This window comes from Athene noctua, chromosome Z (assembly GCF_965140245.1).
Source record: "Athene noctua chromosome Z, bAthNoc1.hap1.1, whole genome shotgun sequence".
In the NCBI taxonomy this organism is placed as follows: Eukaryota; Metazoa; Chordata; class Aves; order Strigiformes; family Strigidae; genus Athene; species Athene noctua.
The window spans coordinates 59,765,950-59,793,790 of record NC_134077.1 but is presented as its reverse complement, the minus strand read 5'-3'; the positions used below and the strand labels follow the sequence as shown (position 1 = coordinate 59,793,790).

Sequence of the window (27,841 nt, the reverse complement as noted above, 5' to 3'; positions counted from 1 at the left end):
GAAACACTGACCCTGAGAAACAGACCGATTACAATGGATGAAGGTAATTTTTTAGGACATAATATTTATTTAGAAAAAAAAAATATTGTTTATGTACATTTTATTATGGCACACAGTTGCTGAGGTGGAAGAGTGGAGCCAGACCACTATTATATTAGACAAGCTGAGTGAAAAGTGTGAAGAGGATAACCATCTATTTTTAACCTTCTTAGCTGAAAATAAAAGTCAAGGTAAAAAGGAATCCACTGGTATTAAGGACATACTAAAAGAGCTAAGCTGTTTACATGGCAGAAAGATCCCCATGTGAATGAGTATAATTGTGGATATAGCTAATCATTTTTCAAAAGCCATCTTGCTAACCTAGGAAAACATATATTTGAATACTAGTGACTAGTTGAAAAACTGTGTATATGTCTTCATAAATGTTTAGAAAAGTGTGATAAAGTCTTCTAAGTAAAGCTGCTCTGGGATTTACAAGTATTTTGTGAATTTTAAGAAAAACAGGATTGAGTTTTCACAGATCAAGGTGATACTATTATTTCAACCACAACAAGTGACCATGTGTGCTCATGTTTATGTACTGTGTCTCCCTTTAGGCATGTCATTGCAAGAAATAAAATGTTACAAAATGAACAAGAAAGAGAATGATCAAAGTGCTAATGAAAGTCACTTCTGGTGAAAGACTAAAAAGTGGGTTTGATGGTCTAGTGATGTAAGAAACTTTAAGTTCTTTCTCAGAACAAGTTCAGAAGTCTTCAGAAGTCTTCAATTTGGTGGTAGGACAAGAAGCAATGAACTTAAATTTAAGTGGAGGGAGGGTTTTTTTAAGTAACATTTTAATTTAAACAAAACCCATGTTAACTAAAAGGACATTTAACAAGATATTAGATAAGTGATAAAAAATAGCTTAAGTAGGTAGTCCTACTTTCTTTTCTATGATGTATTTTACGAAGGAATATTTTTTGAAAAGTTTAGACCTTTGCTGAAATTCTCCTGTCCCTGCTTCTTATTTCTTCTCTGAAATCTTAATAACTCTTTTCTGAAAGTAATAATTTGCAAGGTATATACCAAAGAATTCTGCCTCAAAGGAGAGTACATAATACCAGAACAAAAGGACAAAAATTTTATATTGCCAAATTTTGTGGGTTTCCTACTAAATTTTCCATAGAGATAAAATCTATCCCAACTGTGACATCTTAAAATTGTTCTTAAATTGCACCTGTACTCTTAAAATAATTTTTGTTATGTTGAAGATCTCTTACAAGATACTACTATGAGTGGTTTTTTTTTTTGATACACGGGCTGAGGTGGCCATATTTGGGGCCTAGCAAGTAACCAAGGTTGGGCGTCAAAAATTGAAATATTCAGCATCTACAGTCATTTTTATCTTGAGACTTTTATTGAGTATGCTTTTAGGGGTTTAGATAAGTGAAAGCAGAAGGCCAGATTCTGTGAGTATTTTTCAAGGGTGTATAATTAAAGAATAAATGAACAATTATACAAAGCCTGTAACAAAAGCAGGATGCTTTGCCTTTCCCCACCTTAGGGAGCAGGCTGCTGAAAAGCTGTGTGAGAAAAAGATGAGGAGGATTTGTGGTTTTTTCAAAGCAACTTGCAGATCCTGTCCATAAATATGAGGGAACAGTCTGCTCTTACCTAATATTAATGATCACATTTGAACCCTTCCCACACATATTAGTAAAATTATTTTTTTCTCAGATGTCAAATACACTTCTCCAGCATTATGGTTAAAATTTAAATGCATTACTAAAGATTAAAATATGGCTGATTAAGAGACAAATAACACTCCATTAGTGGGACATTGTGATCTGTTTGTTCTCTCAGACAGTGGACAAATGAATGAGCAATGATTGGGAATACCATGGAATACCAAGTTTAACCAATATGAATGGAATAACTATGTCTATAAATAAACATACAAATGCACATCAGTTTCCAAGGAATTAAATCTGAATTCTTGTCTTTGCTCCAGTATACCTTATAATATGAAATATGTGCCTTCTATTTTCAAGAGGAAAATAGCGAAATCATTGGCAAAATACAGCAAGAGAAAGCCTTGCTGTCTGTGATAACAAGCTCTAATATTAACTGTTGACGTCAAAGTTTTGTTCCTATCAGCAATTTATGAACAGATAGCTTCTGTATATGCTCTTGTTCATGCCAATGCACTATATAAGCATAATTAAGGATTTTTTATCTTAAAAAGAGTAGTCAACTGACTAACTGTAACCTTCTCTCACACCAGAAGTTAACAAGTTGATTGTCAACTCTGTTAGGCAATGCATTGGGCAAGGCTGTTGCTTAAGGCAGTGTAACCTGAGAACTTTAGAGGAAGAAATGTGGTTTGACCAGAGTGACTAAGAAGTTTGCATAATGCATTTTCATCTGGAAAAATTCTGAGTTGTAGCTTGTGACAATGTAAACAAACCTCTACTTTCAGGGGATGAGATTAAATTGTGGAAGATATCCTCCTCAGAGAATTGATCTTCATATTAACAGTACAAAGGCTGAATTTGTATAACAGCAATCACTTTTATAAATGCAGGCCTAAATATTATAGAACAAGCTGATATCAATGTGATGAGCCCTCAGTGAGAAAGAAGAACCAGACTACTAAAACCTAGACTACTAAGACTAGGTAAATAGGAGAGGCAGATGCTATTCCATCCACAAACAAGAGAAGGAGCCCCAAAAGGCCCATTTCCAACCATCCAGCTATAGTGAATATTGCAACTACATTCTGTTACTTGAGTGCCTGTGTAAGTGATCATCAGCAGCAATAAAAATTACAATTTCCAGTTTTTTGTAAGCAACAATGTGGTCTTGGCTATCAGAGCCCATTTGTTCAGGTCATTGAGAGAACAGTTATTCTTTATCCACATGAAGTTTCAGACTTCATTTTCCACATAACAAAGGAGGAAACACTCTACATCTGCCCAAGTCAAAGAAGCAGTCTTCTCTTTCACTGTGGCTCTTCTATTGAACCATACTTTAAAGACATTCCTACCAAACCCTGAAAGTCCTCTGTCTCACTGCCCTTGTCTTGAATCAGTGCACAGAAGGTAGAACAGGTTCCATTCAGTCCGCTGATGCTTCTAACAGAAAGTGTAGAGTGTGCAATTATATTGTGGATAATACTGAATATCAGAGAATCTGTGCATCGATAGAACAGTCCTGTAACAAGCAGCAATAAAAAAATCTTACTCTCAGCCCCTCTGTACAGAGTTATTAAAAGAACACTGGTTTTATATATATATTATATATATATGCTTCTGTCATTGCAGACAACCTTTTTTTGAGATACTGATAGCTCCTTGAAAATGAGTGGGTAAAATTAGAGGTATTACAGCACAGGGCTGGGGCCCAGACCAAGCACTAAATTGGTTTGCCCCAACGGCTCCTCACAAATCACAGATTTCAATAAATTCCTGACCTGGTGAGTCTTGAGAGATTGCTGTGAATGCTAAAACTCACTTCACTATTTTGGCATTTTGATTAAAATGCATACAATAAACACCATAAGTCATGCAATATGACACACAGACTGTTAAATACTATTAATAAGAAACGTACATAAAGATATTCTTGCTTTTCCACTTTCTTTTTCTGCCATAGCCTAGAGATTCTGCCATGCTTCTTGCATAGATAAATTAATCTGTGTGGGGTTATCATACTCATTTAGTGAGGTGCATGAATATTTAACTGTGTGCATTACTGATTTAAATACTGCATTTGGAGAGTAAAGTAAGATATCATACAAACCTGGTTTATTTGTCCACCCCTTTACAGAAACCTTTCTTTGATGTCTGGAGCACCTCTCTGTAGAATAAGCTGTTCCTTGTGTTCCAGTAGTCCCCAGCCCTGTAACACAGTTGCAAAACTTACAGTTTTAATGAATTACAAGTCTGATGATTTACAGAGACTTTCAGAGCCTCATTATCTGAGTTGGTCTGGATTGGCTCTAAGTATAACCAGAAGCCAAGGAAAGTTCACTCTGATTTGAGAGCATAGGACTGTTTTAGCTGTTTCTCTGCATCTTATATGACACTTAGGATACAACACTGGTATTTCAATTAGCATCAAAGTACAAAGATTCATTAGAGTTTTCTGTGCAGGGAATCTCCAGAGGAGCAACCCTGTACATCTGTGAGATGACTCTTAATCCCCAATACCCTAAGTATTTCTATAGTGATTTTTTTTTCATTTGAAAGGCACTAAATTAATTAATACTAATAGCTGACAATGCTTTACCCCACACTGTGGACTGAATACTGAGACATTATATTAAAACTGGACCAAAGATATAAAAGTTCTGTGTGAGGTTACAACAATTTTTTCTTGGCAATGTGCAGAACATGGCCATGCTCTATCAGAATACAATGACTGATTTTAATCTGCCTTTATGGAGATTTTCTTTAAATAATCTACTTTAAATACTAGAGAGTAGGACCTTCTGCTTTTACTATAACATGCTAAATAAGCGTGCCTGATGATCTTTCCTAAATTGGTTTAAATGAATTGCTATCTGTACTATGTATATTAACTAAATATATTTTTTGTTTTGTTTTATTTTTTTAATAAAAAGCCCGACTAACTGTTGGAATAAGAATTATTTTTTCAGAATATGTGATTTGGTGGTTTTTTTTTCTATTCCTGTTTTTTTTGGGGGTTGCACTTTTAGACCAGTATTCCTGTTCTGAAGAAAGTGTTCACCTGTCATCACAATCCTGGTTCTGGAAGAAGAAGAAGAATTCTGTTTCTCCTGCTGCTAAAAGCCAAAGCAAAACAGGTAATATTAGCCTTTTCTATTTGCAAGCATTTGCACACACCAAATGTTTAGAAATCTATTAAAAGGCATATAGCACCACTATAATGGAGGTGTGGGGTTTCACTAATTATCCACCAAACTTTTTAAGCAATAAGATATAACACATTGAAGTGCAGCCTGAGAAAAATATGCCAAGCTGCCCCAGTTGGCTGATGGCCTGAATCACTCCTTTCAGCAGCTAAACTGTAGTACCTGTTTGCTCTAAGTGGAACTGGGAGCACCATCTCAGACCAAATTGGAAACCTTTGATAGGCCACAAAAATGGGACTGTGGATTTAAGGCCTCTTGTCTCTTAGACTAGAGGTAGTGTGGCTGAACCAACAGCACATATCTGACTTTTAGAACATTACTGATACCAGTCTGACTTTTTTATACAGCTCATCTATTCTGTCCTAATTTAAATCCAGGGGTTTTATTTTAAATCCAAGCAAATTCTTAACCATTCTCTTTTTCTATTTCAATCTGTGGGTGAGAGGGAAAAAGAAAAGTGCATTTAAAAAAGTATACTCTAGCTGTGTCATACCCTTATCTAGTTTCAGACGTGACCTTAGAATGACACTGACTGGCACATTGGCATTGTGATAGATCAAGTATCTTTGAGACTGGATGACTAATGGAGTAACTTGTCCTTCTGTCCAAGGCTTTAGGATATACTACAGTAGTCCCTGGCCCAATTGTTTTCATATGCCAGCTAAACCTTTGTGTATTATGGTCCGACAATTTTGTGTTAGCAGTCACCATGCCGCCTGAGTGGAAAATTGACTCTATATGAAATAGTATCTGTTTCAGTGACTAAATGCTCAACTTGCTGCAACTAGTCAACCTAGAGGGGTCCCTAGGTTGTTTTAGGACAGAACATGAATGTACCTGCCACCTATGTGAACATCAGTAATATCATTGCAGTAGCCTTAAAACCATAAATAACACACCTTTTAAACACATTACTCCACCTTCCCCCAGGGTTATTTTGAGACCTAACAGTGACTCCAGCTGTAGAAAAGTGACTGATCTGCAAGTTTCAGAATAGTTTAAAGAGGAAGATGCCATACCTCTGTTGCCAAGCCATACTATTGTTTCAAAAACACAGTGAAATTTTCATGGGGCTTTGCCATTTCTTAACTCCATGAAACTAAACTTAAATACATACTAGTAAAGAAAATCCGTGCATCACTTTTCTTTCTCTCTTCCAAAGATGAGATGATGGAGACACTAGGGTCTCAAACTGATATTTCATTCAGTAGAAATAATTCAAAATACATTGCTTTGTGGTTAGCAAATTTCCAAACTCAGGAAATAATTGCCTATAAGCTTTACAAGATTCAACAAGGTCATATGCATCAGAGTCTCAGAGATGAGATGCCAAGACATAACTACATTAGTTCAGGTCCTACTGAACTCAGTGAAAACTGAGGTTACTCAGGGTATTGACCGCTAAACTTTTAATTCTTTAGGAAATTTAAGCAAAACCTCCCAATGATCCAAAATCAGGGACCAAACAAAGATATTTTATTACTGCTTTACTTGTGGGTTTTCTCTCATTTAGATACAAACACATTAGCCTGCTGGAAGTGTGATTCATGTTATTCTGATTACTTCTGCTATCTGATCCGGAATGAAATCAGGAAAAGCCCTGTGAAATTAGAACTGACTCTTCTGACAAAATTTTCACCAGAAAATGTACAAGGAGAGTGTCAGTTTATCAAAATCAGAATCTTGTGTCGGGATACTGGGACATTAAACACACAACAGAGTTCAGAGTGGACCTAGAACAGAAATTGTTATCAGCACCAAAGAGATATCTACTCCAAAACGTACATTAGTCAAAAAGTTAAGGCAAGCAGTCACATTCTTATTCCACTGCAGATTAGGAATTTGAATATCAGGTTATGCTTCAGTGGTTTAGCACACACATAGGAAAGCTCAGCCCCATGGCACCCCTTTGTGCATTACTTCTCATGCTAAAACTTTCCATGCTGTGCTGCTTGTCCATGAGCCAATTTCCTTATTACAATGCAGCATATGAAATTTTCTGAAGCTAGTTGCAACAATGAAAGATGTGCATAGGCCTGAGGCAGGTTCACACAACTGCTGCTCAGATGTTTGTATTATGGGGCAACCACGCCACATAGTGACTTGCTAGTGCCTTTTGTGTACTCCTTATGATCATTAAAAATACAAAAAATGTAACTACATGGGGACGATGTGTGTGCATGCTACCTCAAATTACAGCTACTCTTATCTCAAGGAAACTGCAGACCTCCGTAGCTTTATACACTATCTAACCCCAAAGCCTCTATGCTTTTAAATCAAAGCTTGTTTCAGTGATATGGTTGGCATGCAGCATTTCTAGGCATGGAGCTCCTATTTCTCAAGGTCTGATCCTGTGAAATGTCCATTACTATCGAGAATCTGAGCATAACAGCATTTTGAGGAGATTGCTCTGATGTGCCTGTAATTATATCAGAACTGGTTATCTCATCCTACCCCTTTTCCATTCAGTAAACACACAGATAAACCTGGAGTTAAATGTAAAGACTGGATTACCATCCATCTCTGGTTTTCTTGAACTTAGTAAATACATTGTACAATTCAATAGGCAATGGAAACATCTCACCCACAGAGAATGAGAATTTTTGTCATTTTTCCTGACTAGAAAAGAAAAAATTTCCTGAAAGCAAACAGATGATATAAATAAAGCTCTGCTCATAAATATTTATGTTAAGGGTATGTTCCAATCCAGTGTTGGGGGAGGTTTTAGTATGATCCCAAGAACAAGATTAAGACACAAACGAGGTCAAATGCATACTCTTAAAACAGTTTTTTATTATTAAAAGTGAAGAGAGGTAGTGATAGGGCAGAATGAAAGAAACAGACAGAAATTGAGCAACCATGAGGAACAGAGTTGCAAGAATAGTGACCAGCATGGATCCAACAGCATCCCATTGGTCCTGAATCTTCAGTTCTTCGGCAGTGTGTGCACACAGTGCAAAGTTTTCCATTGCTTTTTAAGTTCATCATATCAGCTGATTAGCATATCTGCCCACCTTTAGTTTTTTTTTTCTGTGGTCACAGAATCACAGAATCATCTACGCTGGAAAAGACCTTGAAGATCATCTAGGCCAACCGTTAACCTTACATTGACTGGTCTCAACTACACCATATCCCTCAGCACTATGTCAACCCAACCCTTAAACACCTCCAGAGATGGGGACTCCACCACCTCCCTGGGCAGCCCATTCCAACACCTAACAACCCCTTCTGGAAAGAAATACTTCCTGACATCTAGTCTAAACTTCCCCTGGTGCAACTTGAGGCCATTCCCTCTTGTGCTGTCGCTTGTTACTTGGTTCAAGAGACTCATTCCCAGCTCTCTGCAACCTCCTTTCAGGTAGTTGTAGAGGGTGATGAGGTCTCCCCTCAGCCTCCTTTTAAAAAACCTGGTCCCACAGGTTTTTGCTGCATCTGGCTTCTGGGGCAGAAATTCTCACCTATTATCAGTTCATTAGCAATGCATGCATGGTGTCTGGTGTACACAATAGTCACAAACGGCTACACGATGGAGCCACTGATAAACATAGACTAGCATCCTTAGACTAATCCAAAGGCTGCAGCTAGTTATTGACATTTGCACAGACAGAATCAAGTTTTGAGAGTCATTTGACATTACAGTTTCTCACATGGTAATGGCAATTATCTCAAAAGATGCTAATGGGGCCAAATAAAATCATATTAATTATTGTATCTGGACTTCATGACCAATTTATATTAAATTCTTAGTTTTGATATTTATACTAAAGGAAAAAAAATTATTAAATAATTAGTCTCAACAGATATCAGTCTCTTCAGGATGGAAATTATGCCCCTCTCATAGCCTTCTGTGTTTTCCCTCAGACTGTAACTGCAAGCTATTAGATACAGTCTGAGAAAATTAACTTTAAATTTATGTTACACTGCCTTCCAACAGAGACTGGATTGAAAGCATTCCCAATACTGCAAAAACAGGTTTCCGTCTTCCATCTTTTTTCCTTTCTCTGTCTCACAAAAGGAAGTGGTTGATGGAAGAGACACTACACATGAAGGTCACCTGTTTAGAATATTAGTCAATGTTATCTTGAAGATTTTGATCCTATAATGAAAAAAATATATTTACAATATACAGGATTCATGTGCATGTATGCATTATCCAGGGTGTACTTTTGGTACAATGAAAGTACTACAATTTTTCTTTAGTGTTTTATTTGGACTGATTGCTATTATCTTGGCAGTTCTGCAGGACACACAGTTTTGAGGTTTAAGTCTGTATTATCTCCAATAACTGAGTACTGCTGGATGGTTTCTCCTGAAAAAAAAAAAAAAAAAAGAAGAAAAAACCCCAAACCACTAATTATTAGTCAATATGAAATTAAAATTCTGTAGAAAAAGTGTACTGTTGCCTGTAATTCTGTATTAAAAAATACCATTACTTTACTCTAACAAGAGCAATTGGGCACAACTTGCTCTTGCTTGTCATAACTTGTCTTTTCCTTTTGGCAGAATATTCCTGTAACTATAATAGCAGCATATATATCTTTCAACTAAGTTACTACCAAGGATGCAAAACATAAGGAATATTTCATGACTGCAAATAAAACAAGTGCCAGACCAGTTGCTTTTGCTCCGAGATTCTCTGAAACATTCTATTTATGTAATGACATGCAACATGGCAGGCACATCTGCTTTGTCTTTTCTCTCATCTGTTTTCAGGAAGGATTAGTTATGAGAAAAGAGGAAATTGACAGTGCAGTGCAATGACATTTTTTATGCTTTACTTTGTTTTGATCACTTAAAAATGCAGATTCTAATATGCAAATACTTACACAACATTATGAAAATGTGTCCTTAGAATGCAATATAATAATAATATTTTAATAATGATATAATAGAATTGTGTCTTTCCATGGTTGCATGCTTTGATGTCTTTATTTTTTTTAGGAAAAAAATTCTCTGACACTGGGAAAACAAAAGATATGAGACTTTGGAGTTACATCCCCCAAAATAAGTGGTCCTCATCCAGCATATTTGCCTGTTTTAAGCAGTATTATGAAGATACTTCTCTTTCTGTCCATCTTTCAGCATTGCTACTGGCCAATTCCATAAAAAGAAAATACCACACACACCCCACCCCACCCCCCACCCCCGTCACAAGGCAGTTTATGTTTGGGCAAATCATAAAATAGAAATCACTGTAGTAAAGAAGTAGCTACAGAGTAAGACATGGGATGTGATAAACCTGTCTGTGAGACAGACCTCAGAATTTGTGATGGACACCTCTGAATGTTAGAGCAGTAAATTTTATTGAAGTTGGCATGAAGCAGCACAGAAGAAACATGAGAGGAGATAAACCATTTTCAGCTACAACTGCATGTGAAGAAGATTGTTAATTCTTAAGCATAAAATATCATCAGAGCATGGCCTACCTATAAACCAAGCATGCTATAAACCAGGAGACTGTTTCTATTTTAAATTCTTTTAATTAATAAAACCCCAAATCACTCTGCATTTCCCAGGCATCACTTTTAAAGTATAAATTAAGGTTTCATCTCAACAAAGCAGATATATTTATCAGCATAGTGTGCCAGCTAGGTCCCCTAACCAGTCCAGCAGAGGTGTAGCCACAGACAGTTGTTCACTTTTCTTCCTGTGATAGATGGTTACACATTGATGATTTGCATTGAGGACGATTGATCATGTTTTCCATGCAGACTGCAGAGGCACATGTTTACACTTCAGTATGAGGATTATGAATATGAGAATATTTTGTGTTTCTCATCAAATATTTAGTAATTATATGTACCCACAGGACAATAACCAGCTGACACTTGAAAGAATGAGTGACAAAAGTGCTGTGTGCTAAATTTCCATGGATGGAAGACATGAATAAAGTTCCTGTGTTGACAGAGGAACTAAAACTTTACATGAAAATTAAAACTTCTATGTAAAAATGGTAGTTCTCTAAATTTCAGAAATAGTCTTGGACATGGAAATAGTCTGACCAGGGAGTTAAAACTGAAAAGAAATAACATATTGAGAACCACTTTTGAAAGTGAGGGTGACATGAAAATTAATCATAGAATGGTTTGGGTTGGAAGGCACACGTGAACATCATCTAGTCCAACCCTCCTGTCATGGGGGATTCTATTAAACCTTTTTAATATCAAACAAATCTATTTAGGTTTAACCCCAAGGAATCTGTTTGCCTTCATTTCTGAAATTACATGTCTTTCTTTTTACATATGAGATAATATCTCAAGAAGGAAGGGGTGGTAAAATGTAATTTTCTAGAATGATCCAATCCCCTACTCCAAACCCCAAAGCTAGTTATGCTATGTCTAAAATACTATAAAGAAATGACAGCAGGTTCAGTAAAACTCCAAACTCTTCTAGTATTTTATTATGGATTACTGTCTGAACTCTTACTATACAGATGAAGCAGGTATTTTCTCACTGATTATTAGAAGCATCTACTATCAAAAGTCCTGTTCTGCAAGATCAGCCATAGATATTTCTTTCCAGAAGTCTTTAGTGGAATCCCCAATTTACAAAAGAAAGATTGGAGTAGAGACCACTGTCAGTAAAACTATGTGTGTTTGTGTTTATATGTTGATGTTCCTTCCAAGTACAAAGGAAGATACTTATCTAATGAAGATCTTAGAATCTGAAAGAATTCAAGATGCCTTTCTGAATGGTGAAAGTCCTTTAATTTAGAAAGAATTTTGATCAAGGGATTTTCTGGGAATTACTTCTGTTAGATTGCAGGCCAGTTGACCTGGCTATAAAGGAAGGACTTCCAGCCTCAGTCAAAAGAGGTAGGAACCTGATTGCATGAATGAAAGGTCATCAAAGCTCATTAGGTTTATCCTTCCTTTTAAATCACCGTTAACTGAGGTACAGAGCTGAAACTGATGATAGATTAAGATACTTTACAGTGTAATCTTATTTATTAAAAAGGAGTGTGAAAAATCCTTGTTTATATTTCAATCACAGAAGAATCATCATGTGACAGCTTTATCTTTGCAGATATTAGCCTCTTACTAGTAAATGACATACTAAAAAGCTGCTCTCATCTTTAATCTTAATTTAAAGCATTTATAAATATTTATCTGGTGCTTCCTTCACTCTCTGATAATGCTTCTGAGTGTGAGTGAGAGTATTTCTCAGTCTCTCTTTCATAATGAGTACCCTCAAACAACAGTGTATTTGCATGTATCCTTCATCGAACCTTCCTACTCAGCACCAGAGTTTATATAAATTTGTTTTCTGGACAGAGGTTTTATGTTTCAATTTTCTTATTGCATAGATAAATTTAAGTGCTTATTAGAGTTAACTTGGATGAAAAACATTGTTATCCTTCCAGCTTCAATAAGTTTTCACTCAACTCCCAGCCTAATATCACTTACATTTCAGGCTAATTGGAAGCTGTACTGTTTTTGGCTGGGACAGTTAATTTTCTTCATAGCAGCCTGTATGGTGCAATGGATTTGTGACCAAAACACTATTGATAACAATGTTTTAGTTATCACTGAGCAGTTCTTACACAGTGTCAAGGACTTCTCTATTTCTCACACTCCCCCACCAGCACGTATCCTGGAGGGTCACAAGGAGTTGGGAATGGACATAGTTGGGACAGCTGACCTAAACTGACCAAGGGGATAACCCATGCCATATAAGATCATGCACAGCAATAAAAGCTCAGAGAAAGGCAGAAGCGGGAGCTTTTGGAATTTTGGCATTTGTTTTTCATTACAAGTAATGAAGCCCTGCTTCTTTCCTGGAAATGGCTAAACATCCGCCTGCCAATGGGAACTAGTGAATTAATTCCTCATTTTGTTTTGCTTGCACACAGAGCTTTGTTTTACCTATTAAACCATCTTTAAATCAACCCATGAGATTTCTAACTTTTACTCTTCCAATTCTCTCACCCATCCCACTAGGGGGGAGTGAGCAAGTGGCTGGGTGGGAATTAGCTGCCATCTGGGGTTAAGCCATAACAGAAGGAACATAGTTTTGTGCTGTTTCTTTGAATAGTGCTGCTGAGCAAATTGATTGGAGAAATATAATAAAAGTACCCAACTGTGGTAATGGTGGGAGGGAAGGATTAGTGAAACCAACCTGATCTTTGTTATAGTGCGATTATTGCTATTACATGTATTAAACTGAAACATTATACAATTATCTTGAGGTTTTGGTGACCCAAAATCACTAGGAAAAACAAACAAACAAACAAAAAAACAAACAAACTCCCCCCAAAAAAACAAAACACAAACAACCTCTAACAGCAAAGGATGTTTCTTTTATGTTATTGATGAAAATCCTATATGATTCTCTAGAAATAAAAAGGTAATTAAGGAGAGAAAATATCAGAGGGACAAGAAATTCACTGCTGAGCTTAGTCAGTCTAGGGGAAGTGATATAATCTTGTAATAAAGCCCTAAGAGACAAAAGTTGTCCTCCTAGGAATTTTGGTCAACAGTGATAGACTGTTTTCATGTCTCTAAAAGGTTTTAATTTCTTCCACTTATGTTTAATGAAGACAGAAAATACAAAGAGAGGAATAACTACTTATTTACCTTGCTAAAACACTAAAAATAAAGTCTGTTGTCATTGCAGCCTGCTGTGCAGGCTACAGCTGAATCTGAGTTTAAGCTACACCTCCACATAAAATGGAGACCTGTCGTCATTACAGGATACACTGAGGTATGAGGGTAAAACGGCAATCTGAGAACATCTTTGCAAGATGAAGTAGTGAGTGGTATTTTTAACAACTGCTCTGGTGTGCTGTATTTCAGTGTTCTGTAGGCATCTCCAATAGATTCCACTCTGAAAAGAAAAGCAGTAAGGCAAGCAAAAAAGGTAATTTAACCCCTTATAATTTTTTTTTTTTTATATGGGAAAGGAACTCAGGAATAGTTTAAAGACAGCATTATGAAACAATATTGAGCTTTGCCATGAACTTTATTATCCATTTGAGCTAAGAGGAAGGTCCAGGTGAGGATCCTTTATCCTTAGAAAGCACAATCCCTCCTCAAGCTGCCTTTCTCAATCTGCAATATGAAAAAATTCTGTCAGATTCATTAGATATATGCAACTTCAACCAATCCAGGTTACTTTCAGTAATTACTTTGCCAACATCATAGTTCTTGAAGACCTCAGTTACTTTTGGAAGTGTAATTTTAAGGCTTTCTCAGTGTGCATAAGCCAAGTATTTAAAGACTTTAGGCTTTTTAGTGCAATGGTGAAAGGCACTGAGCAAGTACCAATGGTGAGACCCATAGCTAGATAGCTGGAAACTCTGTAATGACGTAAGCTCTGTTGCTGAATTTATAGTCACCTAGATTTTAATTCCTGTATTTGTGTTCTGATTACTTCCTGAAAAACCTATCTTTTGTATTTCAGGTTCAGAATCAAGTATTTATTTTCTTCCTCACATGGGAGTTTATATCTAGCTGTTCCATGCACCATGAAGAATTGGAAAAGCAGTATATTTTTCTGCGGAAGTTATGAGTCTGGCAAGGAAAAAACAAACAAACAAACAAACAAACAAAACTTTCCACTAATAGATCTTTTGGTTTATTTGAAATTCAGCACAAATAAAAACTTTTTGTGGGGATACAGTGGAAACTGATCATTACAGGGGAGCAGACATCTTAAAGAGATCCAGAGAAAAAAGTTGTCCAAGAGTTATACATGGAGTAATGTGTTTGAGATGTGGTTTTGGGTGGAAGCTACAAGACTCTTTGCAGATTTTATTCAGGGTAGATGGTGAATTCTGAAAACTTTATTTCATGGACCTTGATGTGTTTGCCAATTCAGCTAAATCTGAAAGTCAAACCAAGATTAAATCACCAAATCATGTTAGATTTCAAATGAGACAGAAAGAAAAAAAACCCAAACTATGGGTTTGTTCTGATAAATTTCTAAGAAACTCAACCAGGTTTACTTCTAAATTGTCTGACAGTAGTGTGTACTACTTTTATCTTAAATTCATTTTGGGGTGTGATCTTACAAATCCGGTCTTGTTTCATGATATCTGTTCTCAAACCTCTCAACAGAATACATCCTCCCAGTATTTTATATAAAATTACTTTGTTTGTTTTTCCAGAAGCATGGTTGCGAACAGTTATCCCTCCAGGCTCTCAAGTGCCTGAAGATTCAGTAAGAATTGATCCTGAAACTAAACTGCAAGCCACCATTCATTCATCTGTTGCTCTACCAGGCACCGTTATTGATTATTCAGAAGAGATACAAGAGCATCCTTCATGTATGATTAAAAGTGTTATGACTGAAGAAATACCTGAAGAATGTAAGCAGTACTTTGTGCCTCAGGTGTTCAGAAAGAAAATGTGCTTCATTGTTTTCCACAAAAAGGCAGATTGGTACCCCATTACCATATTGTAGTTTCACAGAAGCAGAACTGCTTAAGCATTAGAGTCCATATTGCATCATCTGTGCTGCTATAGTTTGAGTATGGATGATGGATGAAAGTGAGTATGAGCTAAGTGGGAGACTTCCTGTCACAATTCAGCGTATAGGTAATGGAAAAGGTCCACAAGCTCCTCATGTACAGGAGATGCCTAATGGCTTTATACACAATAAAACCAATGCCAGCAGAACTGGACGAAATTTATGGTGTGTTCGGTAACTTCTAAAAAAGGTGTGCATCCTACCAGACTCTCTAAAACTGATAAAAAATACAGTTGCAGTTTTTCAGAAACAGCAATGTGGCTGCCTAGTCTGTGCTATATGCTCTGATTCTAGTTGTAAAGTAAGAAAATAGAGCCATATGGTTGAGGAAGCTTACATTCTAAAGGGATTATACTGCAAAATACTGTGGTGTTTTGAATGCCTTATGAGAGCCAGTCTGACTGATGGCATTGAAAAGAAAGGGAAAGAACTGCTATAGGTCTCTCCTCCCTGCTGTACCACAGAGTTCTGTGTGCGTTCACTCACATGAGTGGTGTGAAAAGATATACTCAGTAGTTTTGGGAGATACATGTTCTATGAGATGCTAACCTAAAGAGAACACATATAAACTGATTTTTAACATTCATGAGTTAACTTGTAGGAGACAAAAATATAGTTTTTCCCTATGGACTGCTATAGATTGACGGGGAACTTTGCAGTCATTTCAGCAAGTAATATAGTAACGCATTTTGTCTAAAAGGAAACAATATCTGTATGTCTGTTTGCCATTAAGGGTTTAAGACGATTTCTTTATCCTAGACAGAAAGGTAGATACTACGCTCTTGACCTGCAAGCATTGATGCTCTAGTGGCTAATTTTTCCTAATTATGTGAAGTGAGGGGCTTTTTCAAGAACAGCTATGGCTTCAAATAATCTCCAAGGTGGTGGGAAACATGCCAAACATGAACCAAAAGGATGTAGATGTGAAAGGTTCTTTAAGAAGTAGCTATTCTATATATAATTTAATATGCATCCTTCACTGACATAATTCACAGAACAAAAACTGAGAGAGAGATATCGATGCAATGTATAGTGATGAAAATACTGAATTCCGAAAGAAGAATAATGAGTAAGGGGACTCTTCTCAACACAATTATTTAGTTATGCATTTTCTAAACCATCGAAACTGGCTTTTGATGAACAAGACTTTCATGACTATATAGGAATAGGATCTGTTGATTCTATTTAGTAGCTGGATTGACTGTTTTAAAACAGTACGTTCTGTACAATATGTCCAATAAAAGCAATGTGAAGAGACAGATATTTGGTTGTAGAAAATCACTGCATCATGAAAGTAAATTAATATTACTTCAGGATATCAGGAAAGATAACTATATGTTTGGATTTCCCCATTAGAAAAAAATTCTTAATTTCTTATAATTGTTTTGAACTATTCAAAGAGATAGATTTCTTTCAGACACTGTTCTCCCTTTCACATCAGAACATTTGAAGAAGTTACTCACATCGGCTGTTGAGACTTGTTTTTCTCTCAGAGTAGGAGTGATGTATGCATCCAGAGCACTCATTAATAAACCTGGGTCAAATATATCTCATCTAACAATGCAATCCATCCTCACCCCTACAAACACACACACTTATTTTCAAAGATATTGGAAAAAAGACAGTTTGTTTTGTAATTTTTCAAAATTACATTTTGAAAAGGTTTTGACAGAAGATGAGAAAAAAGTCTGGAGTACAGCCTTTGTATTCAATATTTCTCTATCATCAGTATCAGGTGGAACCATTCAAGCCTCAAACAAGTACTACATCCTTCTTATGCTTGTAGCTCTCTCAGTGATTTCCCAATCTCTTGTTCTTTTGTATCACTTTTACTGATTTAAAACTCTTTTTGGTCCCAACAGAATTAGTGTATACCACATCTAAATCAAGTTAATCAATGAATCGAGAATTCAGAGAATTGCAATGATTTTCCCCCTGATTTTAGCACCTAAACTTTGTTAACAGATGGAGAGGGAAACTCATGGCTCCATAAGCTTGGAATTAATATAAACAAGTGGTCATTTCTGAATTCCCTGTTTGGATGGAGTGAAAACAGCGTTCTAGAAAAAGGTATATTTATATTGCAAATATTGTTCTTGCTTTCTGAAGAACATAATACATTACATAAATGGGAAGGTTTGTTTTTTTTTTTTCTTTTATGTGAGCTCTATTTGAATGAAGTTGTGTAGTTTGGATTACTGAATGAAGCTTAGATTTATACATGTTACCGTTCTGAATAATCAGATCCTTCTCTTTTGACCTTATACATTTGTTAGTTAATTATGATATTAAGGGTTATAACACCCCAAATAATTTTCCAATAGGAAATCATCTACTGTTTTAAGCCAGAGAGATATGATTGGAGGAAAAAAAGAAAAAAAGAAAGAAAAAAAAAAAAAGGTTATGTTTTCATTCCACAAAAAAAGAAGATAAAAGCAAATTTTAAAATTTTATATCATAGTAAAAGGCAGTTTCAAGGAGGCTTTAAAGTTCCCTCTTCTTAGCCATGATAAAACCTAGTTTTCTTAAGATACAGCATATTTCTGCATGAATTTTTTTAACATAAGTTTCATTTTTAGTTTAAATGACATAAATATATGTAAGTAATTAATATCAGAGTAGTCATGGACTAGTAATTGTCAAACCACGTAATTATGTGTGATGGTGTACATAGATCAAAGCTGGATAGTCAAAGTTACTAAATTTCTCCCAAAGATTCATTTTTTTTATTATCAGAAGATAAAACAAACAGTTTTAAAACTGTACTTGATGTCTCTAATAAAATATCTAGAGTTACTGTGCATTTTAGGTCTATACTTCAAGTTGATAACGCAATTTTTGTTATACAGTAGATCATGTGAAGACATCTGGAGTTTGTTCTGATGCCGGTCACAAAGCAACTGAGCTGGAGGAATGTACAACTAAAGAAGAAGTACCATATATTCCATACAAGTTAGCTGCATTATATATCATCAAGGTAGAAAAAAACCACCACCACCAACAACAACAACAACAAAAAAACACAAAACCAAACCAACAAACACACCTTCCACCCCAAATAAAAGCCCCAGCATGAATGAATAATTTACAATTAAAAAATTGCCAATTGAATTGTCTCTTTTAGTAGGATATACTAAACAAATTGTAATAATTGTTTTCATCATATGAATTCAATTCACAGCAAGTTTCCTGTTTGCATTTGGAAGCCTGAACTTAAATTTTGAATGCTGACAAAAATACAAATATTAAAATCAAACTGTCATCTTAAGTGCAGATATTATATTGCTTAAATTTACCACCCAGTTGGGTGTCTAAAGAACTCTGTTGTAACTGTACATGGAGAAAAATCTTGCCTTCCTGTATATTTATCATCATGCTTCCTGATTGTTGAAAGTGGCTTTTGACTTGCAGTGTGAGGTTTTGTTGCTATTGCAATATTTCTGGCATCAGTAACTAGCATAATTTTGGATTTTCTGTTCAGCCAGTTTACTTTAAATTTTGCATTATCTGTGGCTATATGTGTGTGTGTGTGTATATATATTTCCTGGTTTATTGGTTTAATTTGTTTATTTCATAAAATATGCTCTTGTATTCTTGTTCATTTATTATGCTTCAGAAACTTTCTATGGTAACTTCTGTGGTACAGGCTACAGAATTCCTGAGCTAGCTGTAAGATACAAGTTCAAATACCTGAAGCAATCTAATTAAGACAGCTCAAAAGCCTGTGGGTGATAAGAAGGATAAACACATCTGGGTCTTTTCAGCCTCCTCCTAGAAGAAGCTTTTCTTGTGTCTTAACCTTTTAATCATGTCTCTTTAAAATTCCTCTACTTCTACAATAGTGTTTTTGGTGGAGGGTAAATATGACAGTATATTTCAATACCACACTGATGCTTTGCCACTTCTATATCATTTGAAATGTGACAGTGTCAGGTGGTAGAGATTTTTCACTCCCAGATTAACTGCTTGTAAATGATCACAAAGATTTAATCTGTTGTCATATAGATATCAATGCTACCAACCACAACTCTTTTAAAATAATGCATCGGCCACCACAAAAAAAAAAAAAAAAAAAAGAAAGAGGGATTTTTTCTTCAGTTTTATTTTAGCCAAGCAGCTCACTGTCAGCAGAATCTGCATCATATTAAGTTTAATGGAAAAACTGAAACCAAGGAAATGTCTGGAAAAGCTCTAGATTTTTATAATTAATATAAAATCATGTTTATTTTTGCTGCAATTCATGCAGCAGTACCTCTTAGTCTCATTTCAGATACACAAGTATCAGTATTGTGTAATTTGAGATTGCATCTACCAGGCAAGTATGTCAAAAGCAGACAGCAGAAGCTGGGATGAGATAGTGGAATTTTTCTTTTGTGGCTATTATGAATTGGATTAGAAAAAAAATAATAAAATGGAGTCATTAAGCATCCTGATGCAATTTTAAACTTAAATGACTCATTTTCAAGAAGGAAAAATGTCACTTTGCCAGTCCTTTAAAACATCTATTCTTGTGAGTCATGACACATGCCTTAAAGTTATATCAATTTTGCAAGTTTTCAAATTATTTTAATGGAATATAAAATAAAATCGAGTGTATTCTGTAATCATTTTGTGTTATTTAACTCTTAAATGCAAATATGCAATCTTCTTCACTGCCTACCTTTTTTTTTTTTTTTTTAGCTATAGACTTCGCAATGATGTATTTCTTTTTCAAGAACTTCAGAATAATTGTAATGACTTCCCGGTTCAATTCAGATCACTACAGTAAAAAGGAAGAGGTGAAGATGCAGTACTAGTAAAGAAAATCCATTTTGAGTCATATACAGATTTTTATTCAATAACATGTTTTCTAGTTGTTGCAGCCTAAAAGCTTTGGCCTGCAGTCTTCTTGGCTATTTTTCTGTTTTCAAGATCAAACTCTTCACTGTGCTGTATCTGTCATTGAGAAATGTACCTCAGATTAATTTGATGCTTCATTATAACTGAAGTCGTTAGTGCTCTGAGTTGATAATTTCCTTCATTCCCTACAGATTGTAAAAGATATGCAGCAAATGAAAAACAAGCACATGAAGATAATCAGACAACTAGAAAATACAAAGAAAGAAAACCAGGTAATTTTTCTGGAGCATTAACACTGTTGTTATGTTATACCTTAGTCAAAAATGACACAGAGGATAAAATTTACTTCGTTCACATTTACATCTGCATTCAGGTATCCATTCTAAATCTCCAGAGATAATGTCAATGTATCTTTAAGTGTTATTGATCTTACAACTTTGAGAAATCTGGTTTTACTTTTTATTTGGCACAGTTGCAGGGATTTTTCTAAACTTTGTTACAAAACTTCTCCTAGATGCCACTTTGCTGTAATGACTGACACCATGGTTAGAACATTTGAGTTTATGCAGATCGTGTCTCTCAAGAATGATCTTACCGTAAAGGGCTGTGCCAAGCTGTACTGCCTTCCCTGATTGCCAAAGTGGAACGTTGTGCAGTCCCTTCCTCTATGGGTACTTTCTCTTCTACTTTGCACTTAGCTTTGCTTTAACCTTCAATATTTTGTCAATATCATTTACAGAATAGAAGAATCCCTCCACTTGTACACCCCTGCAAGGTTACAATGAGGATCCGGAAGTGCCAGCCCTGTGACCATAACCACATAGCATAGTGCCTCACTTTCTTTAGTGGAAGCATTTCTGCATTCCATTAGTCAGTAATTTTTCCAAAATATGAAGTTACCCTCATCAACTTTGACTGCACTGCTTTGACTTCCTGCAGCCACTGCTTCATCTTTCTGCTTATTTCTCACATCATTCTCCTTTTCTGATCCAGAGTAAGACAGGCTCCTAGTTCCTATGCAGAGGTATGTTTTTCTATACAATTACAGTTTATTCAGAGTGCACAGAGAGAAGAGATTCAGAAATTCCTCTGGAACCTCCAAGGGGAAGTGAACAAACTCTTCAGACCATCAAGCAAACTTGAGAGTGTTCCCTGTATGTAACATACAAAGGCTTGGTGTCATTTGGTACGAACAGGACTTCATCTTATTCTCAGGCTGTCACATCTGCACAAGTGTTGCAATACCTGTGTAAATTCATTTCTGTGATTCAGTAGGAATGCAACCCTTACAGTCAAATCTTATACTTTCAACTGACTGTAAAGCACTGGGGAAAAGGAAGAGAGAAACAGAATGAACACAAGATTGATAGTAAGAGAGAATTGCCTGCTGGGCATAGATGCAAACACAGGAACTGTAATGATCTTTCTTCCCAGAACCTCATTCATTTTGGTTTCTGTGATTGTGTTATTAATTAAAATCTCTGAAATAAAAATAATTCCTGGAAGCACTGGAATTATCTTTGCTTTTAAAAGTTTGTGATTTGTCTGTATTTCTGATAAAATTTTATTGCCTTATTTAGATGTTTCCTGTTGCTAAGAGTTATTTTTGTGCTACTCATATCTCATTATTTCCAAGCTTTTGTTTTCTGAGCAAAGTCTAATTTCTTTAAAATTCATAACTATGCTTAGAATGAATTCATTCTTGTCTCCTCTCAGAAAGGCTTTGGTTTATATTTCTGCAGAAAAACAGAGAAAAGATAAATTACTTCAGCAGTAAGTTTCACTCAGATCTGCAGAGGGTGAAAATACAAACATCCTGTGATCAATAAGAAATGTTTGCAGACAATAACAAGCATTGAAGAAAGAGAACCAAGCATTATGTTGTACAAATTGTTCTCTTTATCATGTTTGGCTTTCATGATTTCACTCAGTATAAATTTTCTCAATATTCTTTTGTAATACAGGAGCAGACTGTAACTACTATAAAGAAACATTATGGTGAGAAAATGAGAAGTCTGAAATCCCAGTTAGATGCTTACCGGAAGCTGATGAACAAGAGCAACACACACTGGCAAGAGAGAGTTAAGGTAATCAAAAGTACAATTTTTACATGGGGGTAAGAATGGCAGGTACTTCTAGAGGTTGCAGGAAGAGGCTGTATAAGTAGTGTTTTCTTCTTAGGGACAGACAGTCAAATGAAGACATATAGTTTGTGAAATTAATACAAAACTATGTCTGCCTCCTGGAGATTAATATAGCCTTACACAGTATGTTGCCAAAACAGTTTTCATAGCTTGGCCTGTCTTCATGCCCCTGATGAAAACTCAGTGTGGGGTTCTCCTGTACTGTCTGTACATATGCACTTGGAAATAGCTTTGTTTTTACAAAAAGTGTAAAGATATTCACAGAATATATAGGATGTGTAATGGTTTTTTGGTGCTGAACAGATATTAAGGTTTATCCTGTTCCTTCTGTTCTGCTACCCTCTCCTTTAGAGAGGGTCTTTAGAATCAGACCACCTCTGGTCATATGTCATAATTGTAAATCAGTCAATTTTTATTATTTTTGTTCGATATTCCCAGGATTTAGCAGCCTAATTGAAATATTATGACTTCTCAGTATGTGTGGAAGTAAAAACCCCAAACTATAGTTCTTTTTGAAAAATTAAGCAATGGTGTAGAAATTGTAATCACTTTTGCCTTATTCTACTGCCTTCAGAGCCTGATGGAAAGAAACAGGCAACTGATTCAAGAGAAGGAAGACCTTCTTCACCAAATGAAGCAACAAACAGAGAAATGGGAAGAAGAAAAGGTAAACAAAGCTAGTTTGGGTTTTCTTTTTGGAGTTAGACGGTGTTCTCATTACCATTTCCAGTGTGTGCTGTTTCCAGGAGGCTATAAGGGATGTGGAAACTGCGCTGTCTGCCTTTGTACATGTACATCTAAATGAGCTAATATTCAACTGCTATACAAGTGCCTTCCTGTTTTTTTCACAGGAGCCAAGTAGTTTTTCAGCCATTAAATACCAGTGAACATACTTTTTGTGTCATACTATATTATTCTTCCCACTAAAAATTCTTAGATTATAATTCCTCTCTCTCATTTCACATTTCATGTCTTTTGGAGAATTTTAAAATCACAGTAGAGCACATTGGTTATTTTTTTGGTTGGAAATTAACATTAAAAATCTTCACTTCATCTAAGCCACTACAACACTGCAATCAACTGGTTGACCTAGAAGCAAAACTACCTCACTTGGTAGCTCCCAGGAAAAAGGGATGCACTTACAATTCCTCAGGTTTCCGAAATTTATCTTTAATAATGCAAATTCAGTTTACTATCAATCTGAGATGGCTGAAGAGGTGTAAAAAGAAATAAATTTGTTGGTGTTTTCATAGATAGCATCTGTGAGCATAGTCTGATAATTGTTATTTTCTGTGTAGTGTTCTATTCCATGTAATATGTGCAAGTCTTTCTGAAATTTTGTAGATCTTCAACACTGCTTTATAATAGCAAATTTTCATTGCACTACTCCAAGACATGTTCAGAGAGATCTTGGCTAACCTTGTGGTTACATTTTTGTCACATTTCTGAGTGAAGGTCTTGGTAAAGAGTTGTGTTTTGTTTGTTTGGGGGTTTTCTGGTTTTTTTTGTGTTTGGTTTGGGTTTTTTTTCAAATGATGTAGCACCACCTTTTGATTAAATTTTGCATAGCACCATTATTAAAATTAAGGTTTTCTCTTTCCACTTTCAGCAACGTCTAGCACAATATCCTATTCTTGGTTGATAAACTGTGTAAAATCATGGGGTTTAGAAATCCCTTGATCTAAGTGTTGTATGTCAAGGAAATGTAGCAAAAATACTATAATAAAAAGTAAGAAGTGATAAGGATACAATGTTCTAAGCCTTGTAGGAAGAAGGAATACCTTCAACTAGATCAAATAATGTTGCTAAAATTTGACTCTGCTGCCAAAAGCTTTTCTTCTTCAACTGTTTCAGGAGTGTCTGTAATTTTTTTCTCTTCTTTCATTCCAGTAATGTGGTCAAATGTTAAAGAAAATGTAAGCATAAGAAATCTTGGTACAGGCTCTTGTGAAAACGTTAGTTTATGAGCAGTCTCTGGTTTATTTCTAGATTTTCTAGTAACAGTCAATTACTTCACAACAGCTTGTTTGTGTAGGCTGTGCCTATAAGTGGCAACAAAATTAATTTACTATTATTGATCATTCTCACCAAGGAAACATAATGAAAACCGGTAACATTGATTTCCTACTGTCTTCTTTTCTTTTCTTGCAGGTCTGGATTCTAGAAAACTTGTGCAAAAACCTAGATTATCTTTATACCCAGCACACACTGAGTGAGTTTAGTATTTCAGACACAGTTTCTTGATCTCTATTTCATGTTTGGTTTTCTGTTTACACTGATATGCATACCAGGTGAAGTCAATACAACTATTTTCCTTGCAATACTGTGTCACAGATGGAATAATAAAGGAATGTTGAAACTACAAATAATGTCTGTCATGACTCCAAACTCCTTAGCATACTTGGCTTTTTACAGTCAGAATCTGTTTTGCGTAGGTTCACTTCAACATTTGTAGCTTTCCCTTTAGAACTTTAAAACAAAGCATGAGCCCTTTAAAATTCTTTGAGTTTTAATAAATAAATCAAATTCTGGATTAGTAAAAATTATTAGATCCTTATAAATTCTTGATTTCTAAAGGGAGATCATTTGTTCTGCCTAGGTAATATTCTAGGAACTGCACATTAGAAATGCTTGAATTGTTCTCACCTATTATTCCTATTGTTTTCAATTCAGCTTTGCAGGAACTTCACAACATCAGTCTATATGTGGAAAGAGTGTATGACCTCATGAATTTCCAGATAAAAATTCTTCAGCAAACGTCTGAAAAGACAGAAGGAGAAAAAGTGGATGTGTCAGAGGTTTTAGAATTAAAAATGGAACAAGTGAGCACAAAAAATGGAAATGTAACTGGTTTGCTTTAAGATTACTGAAGGTATTTCAAAGGCAGTCAGGATGACTAGCAAAAGCTGAAGCAAACTATGGGACTAACTGGTAGTAAAAACTGTTTGAAATATATACATGGCTTGAGAATGATAGATTAGTGATGAATGATTAAAACACCCCAGTAATGAAATGAATTCTTATTCCCCTGAAATCACTTATAGTATGCTATTGTTTTCATTAATAATATCAGATAGTATAAAACTGTTACAAAATCTTTTGAGAACTTCTGCTTTGAATTATAAAAACGATACACTGAATGTTGGAACCAAGCAGCCTTTCTTATTCGATATTTATTTTTTCTCCATTTTTGCTCTACCTTGCTCATTAAAATATTTCCATTTCATATGAAAGTAATGAAAATCTATATCTTGGCTTAGGGTATAAGGTTATCTTTATTGCTTCCCCAGGTAACTAATGAAGAAGAGAAGCCTGAATGGTCAATGGAAAAGGGATATCTTTTGCAAGCACAAGCCTTGCTGCAGAAGATACAGGAATCTTTACAGAAACGAGAGAGAGAAGTCACTGAACTCCTACAAAGTGAAAGAAGATGCAACAAGACAATGAAACCTCAAATCACACTGCTAATGTTCTTGAAAACTCTTGTCAAGAAGGTAAGAACACTGTTAATACAGATGAAAAATTATTTATTTGGTTTTCTAAAAATTTCAATAAGGAAAAAACTGTAGTATTACTTATTATTGTTATAGTCTTAAAAAAATTGGAAAAATAATTCTGTATATATTGATTAAAGGCTACAGGTGAGATTTTCAGAATAACACATGGAATCCAAGAACCATAAATACCCACTGAAAGTCAGCCTACAGAAAACTGATTAGACCAACTTACACCTTTCTTAACTATTATTATTTTAAAAGATAAATTAGTGAAACATGTCAATGACATCATGGTAAAACGTTGTTCTGTCCTTCCAGTTGTTCTGTGAACTACATGAATTACAAACAGATATTCCAGCTTTACAGGAAATATCTAATTTTTCATCCATGGTAGGTTTACACCATATATTATGATGTCCCTGGGGCACAACAGTACATCAGTCAGCTTATCAGGAAGAATGAGGATGAAAGGGCTGATCGGAAAGAAGCTTTTAATAACGCTCAGGCTGACTTTCTATGCTATGAAGTATTTTATGGAAATGAACCTATGGATGACAAAAGGTATGTTGGATAGCTAATAAATACAAGATAGAAATAATACAGATAAATAATTAACTGTTTTCACAGGGAGAAAATACATTTTAAAGAAAGCTATTACAATTGCCATATGGAGTTATTGGGGGGTGGGGGTATCAAAGTAGAGTCTACATTTATGTTAAGAAAGAAATCAAGGAATTTAAAAACACCAGCTACAAAAAGCAGGAAAACATTTCAGCTTAAATGGGCTATGCAAGTTTTATTCAGTGTATTATAAAATATGCTGAAATAAGTTTATTTAGCAAGCCTGTGCCACAATATCAACATCTTTTTCTTCCTACATTTTTACAGGATGTATCTTCCTCATATTCTGGGTAACTGCATCTTGTTAAGTAACTAGTTCCTTACAATTTGTTCTTTGTTTTTTATTATTTTTTAATTTTTTGAATGACAGGACACAGCTCTCAACGAAGCTTTTCAGAAATCTTGGAAAAGCAAAGTCTGATTTAGAATATGTTGAAACAGAGAAAATTGTGTTTGATTGTATCCAGACAGGGGAAATCCCTAACTGCATTAAAAGAGATTGTCTTTATGTATCCTTGACAGGTGAGAAATCCTCTTGTCAATTAAGATAAACCTAATTATCCTCAGCCAACTCACTTCTGAATATAGGAAAACATAGTACAGCAGTAAAAGGTGTTTAGACACATGCTACTGCCATGCCATAAGGTATCCCATTAAACACCTTCAGTTATGTGCATTTTAATGAATTACTATATGAATTTTAATACTGGGTCATGGCTTGTAAGCATATGGTTTCCATATTTTTAATCCACTGTTCATCTTTTCTTTGCTATCTTTGTAATTTTGAAAATTGGGTATCTTCTTGTATATTGTGTCTAAATATCTCAGTGAGTGTCTAAGATAAACACATGCAGAATCCACACAGATTTGGCAGCCATGGACTGAATGCAACAGCAAATGAAGAATTCAGACGGAAGTAACCCTTTTTGAAGAAAACTGCAAAATATTGATTGCATGAATTTAACTCATTGTGCTCTTCTGAGAGGACTAGTTGAAAACCTTTTTTCAAATATTTGGCATGCTTTTTCTATGATTCTGCAACACCAGACCTGATTTTGGAGGCTTAATCAGGGAAAAAAAGGCTGTTAGGAACTTCTGTTTGAGAGAACTACTATTTCTAATTTACAAGATTTATTGAGTTATATGTTTGTTATAAGTAACTATATAATTACTGGAACTTTCCAGAAGACCCTGCAACATGCTCTGAGGAGACAGAGCCACCATCCAGAGAAACTCATACAGAAGTTTAAAATGGAAATCAAGGTAATATATTGCAGTGTCTTATCCCACATAGTTTCAAAGAAGGTATTGATAAATGCTCTTCTTTTCCTAACTATTCCCAGGGGATTTGAGATTTGCTCTGGATTATATTCTGTGGTGTCTGTATGTGA

General features: G+C 35.3%; 1 protein-coding gene across 1 annotated transcript; it reads left to right on the top strand.

Annotated features, from left to right (window-relative positions):
* Positions 1 to 33: 33 nt before the first annotated feature.
* Positions 34 to 27,700, top strand: LOC141973791 (uncharacterized). Its single transcript, XM_074932709.1, has 13 exons — positions 34 to 43; positions 4,703 to 4,810; positions 14,988 to 15,188; positions 18,199 to 18,326; positions 20,380 to 20,460; positions 22,153 to 22,275; positions 22,907 to 22,999; positions 24,484 to 24,544; positions 25,006 to 25,154; positions 25,623 to 25,826; positions 26,224 to 26,390; positions 26,821 to 26,972; positions 27,636 to 27,700. Exons 1-13 carry the CDS (start codon positions 34 to 36, stop codon positions 27,698 to 27,700), a joined length of 1,542 nt encoding a protein of 513 aa, XP_074788810.1.
* The last annotated feature ends 141 nt before the right edge of the window (positions 27,701 to 27,841 follow it).